General features: G+C 42.1%; 1 protein-coding gene across 1 annotated transcript; it reads left to right on the top strand.

Moving 5' to 3' along the window:
* Positions 1-1,710: 1,710 nt before the first annotated feature.
* LOC311289821 (uncharacterized protein) lies at positions 1,711-2,580 on the top strand (the record flags this gene model as incomplete). Its single annotated transcript, XM_084408069.1, has 3 exons — positions 1,711-1,725; positions 1,902-2,122; positions 2,303-2,580. The coding sequence occupies exons 1-3, from the start codon at positions 1,721-1,723 to the stop codon at positions 2,578-2,580; spliced, it is 504 nt and encodes a 167-aa protein (XP_084264195.1). The 5' UTR covers positions 1,711-1,720.
* Between the last annotated feature and the right edge of the window lie 461 nt (positions 2,581-3,041).

Below are 3,041 nucleotides of genomic sequence, written 5' to 3'. Positions count from 1 at the left end.
AATTATTGTTATTTGTTGTTTATAACTTTTGATCTTGGCCTCGGGCATTTGAAATGATGTAGACTATTGAGAGTTTTCTCATTTGGAATGCTCAATATAATTTTTTTCACATAATCAGATGTGATCGTGATATCCTAGTAAATAATGGGTTGTATTATTATTTATTTATTTTTTTATTTAATAAAAGTGATTTTTTTTTTTCTCTGATGTGCTGGCCATAGTGTTTGTTCTACTTCAGTCAGGTTAGGTATGCAATCTGTTGATAGGTTATAGACTTTCTACTGATATCAACTGTCTTTCACTTTAATTAGATAGTCCTAAAATATATCTACTAACGCTTAGTTGAGAATGTCTATTAATAGTCTACTGATCATAAACAATTTCTTTGTTGACAAGCAACAAATAAGCAACTACATGTAATCTTTAGTTGACTATCAACAGATTATCTACAAATGGTTAAAACATTTTTAAAAACAGTTTTAAATCAGCTAAAATAATCATTAATTTGATGCATATGAGACCCCTTGAGTAGCATTATACAGTCTCATACACTTCATATGCTGACATGACTGTTGACTTTTAACTGACAGATTGATCTTGAGTTGTTGGTACTCAATCTACAGAAAGTTAGTTGACAATTGAAAGTTAGTCACCAATTGGTTAATAACCTGTTGCAAAATAACATTGACAGTCAACAGGCACTTTTTCGTAAAATCTGTAGATTAACACTTGAATTGTACCTTATAGTCTATAGGCAGTCAGTTGAACGTATGTTACTTGTCTGTTGAAACAGTGTTGTTGATTGTCAAATGATGCACTGTTGACAAGCTACTGAATGACTACTAATAACTAGTATAGTCTCAACGAACGGACTATCAAAATAAAGTGTTACCACCTAAAGAGTTACATATGCCAAGTAGGCATACGTGTAAATGGCTACATGTGGTGTGATTGAACTTCAAGACCCTAGGCACAGTTGCCGGTTGTCTAGCAATCATGAGAACAGCCAAATGAAAATACACAACAGCAACCCATCAAAGTCTAGAACTCTTGATTAGTTTGATTGCATGATAGTGTCACCGGGTGAAAACCTGGCAAATCCAAAAAGATTCCTGTTCCATTGGTTCTAAATCTGGCTCTGTTGAGTGTTGGCCATAACGAGCGCCAGCTGAAGCAAATCAGCTGCGCTTCATTGAAGCATGTGCTCAGGAAAAGGAGCATAAAAATGGAGTGTTTGAGCAGTGTGGAAGAACGGGTAGGCAGCAATGTGTGTGTTCTGACAGCGGCGGTGAAATAGGAAGGCTGAAGGTTTAATGCCGGATCGGAGTTCTACTGTGAGATTCCCCGAGGCATGCTCATTTAGTGAGTTTTTCTGAAGAAACCACGAACAGCAACGCAATGAAGTAAGTGAGGAGATTGACTGGCAGAAGTGAGAGAGGAAACCACTGCAGGATATTGAGTGACTCACCGGGGAAACGTTAAGTGCACCCTTCCATTGATTACCCGTTGAGAAAAACACATTTGAAGATTGACCATCACCAGTGTGCAACTAACCTTTGTTTGCGGGCAGTGTGTGTGATCTTGTTGACAGAACGAAGCGTAGTAACTGGAACAGCTGGGAGGATCGCTGATGTGTTCATGATGATCTTCTGAAAACATTATTCCTCGAGTCATCCACCCTACAGAGAGAAGAGAAACGGGTCGATTAATCACTGTGGAGATGAAGTGAGTTTGCAGTGTCTGAAAGAGTGAAGTGCACACGTGTGAAGATTTACAAGAGTGATTTATGCACAAGTGTGGTGAGATCAAACGACTGCGTTTTCTCTGAAACTTTGATGGATGAATATTGACTTATGACTGTGAAGATTCCTTCAAATTGATCTGTCTAAAGCTGTGTCCAGGTTCCCACTTGAGTGTATGGTGGGAGGAAAGAGCTCAACGCACCCCGAGTACCACACTCCACGAGCACTGTCTCTCACGTCCACGAAAGTCCAGTCTCACGAACTCTCCCAACGACGCCGCTCTGCTACGCACGGAACGAGAGTAAAGGCGGGTAAATTACCACAGTCCTGTCTCACTTGTTATTGCCTGATCCACCGTTACTGTCTGTCCCTCAGAAGAGGTGGGGAAGCTGCTGTCATTCGATCGGCTGTTCCATGAACACGTCCGCAAGCCGAGTCTGAGCACCGTTACTGTCTGTCCCTCAGAAGAGAAGAGGTGAGGAAGCTGCTGTCATTCGATCGGCTGTTCCATGAACACGTCCGCAAGCCGAGTCTGAGCACCGTTACTGTCTGTCCCTCAGAAGAGGTGAGGAAGCTGCTGTCATTCGATCGGCTGTTCTATGAACACGTCCACAAGCCGAGTCTGAGCACCGTCACTGTCTGTCCCTCAGAAGAGGTGGGGAAGCTGCGGTTCATTCGATCGGCTGTCCTAAGAACATCTTCACGAGCCGAATACTTACCTGCTCTGTCCGTGGGGAAAGCTGAAGGCGAGAAGAAGCCTCTGCCCGTCCTACAAGCACATTCTGACGAGTCGAAGAAACGAGAAGAAATTACTGTCTGCTCCTCCGGAGTGTGGTAATCGTCCCTCGGCCCTAACATCGGTTACAATAGCCCAATTAATGAATTACAAAATGTGTGAATATTTATCCTACGGAAGGCAGGCTACACTAATAGACAAGGTTTGCAAAGTGGTGAAATGGCTCTCTGGGCCCTACCACCTTGGTGAGGACTTGCTGGGACCCCAGGGGTATATATGCCTCAAATGAGTCGTGCTTTTTCGCCATGTTAAGGCAGTGCCTATGCTGAAAGTCGACCGGTTCAGAGAAGAAATCAAAGGATAATTCGAGAAAAAACGTGAAGAGAGAGTGTGTGTGTGTGTGTGCAACTCTACATTATAGGGTCAAAATATCCCCACAAAGATGTCAATATACGAAATCCTTGCTTATAAATCAGACTTTTTTTTTTTTTAAATGTAAAAATGCAGACAGTTTTCTGTGATAGGTAAGGTTAGTCTATGGGGGGTAGAATACACAGTTTGTT

The sequence above is a fragment of the Rutilus rutilus genome (genome assembly GCF_951802725.1).
Source record: "Rutilus rutilus genome assembly, chromosome: 4".
Classification (NCBI taxonomy): Eukaryota; Metazoa; Chordata; class Actinopteri; order Cypriniformes; family Leuciscidae; genus Rutilus; species Rutilus rutilus.
This window is presented reverse-complemented; position numbering and strand designations above follow the sequence as displayed.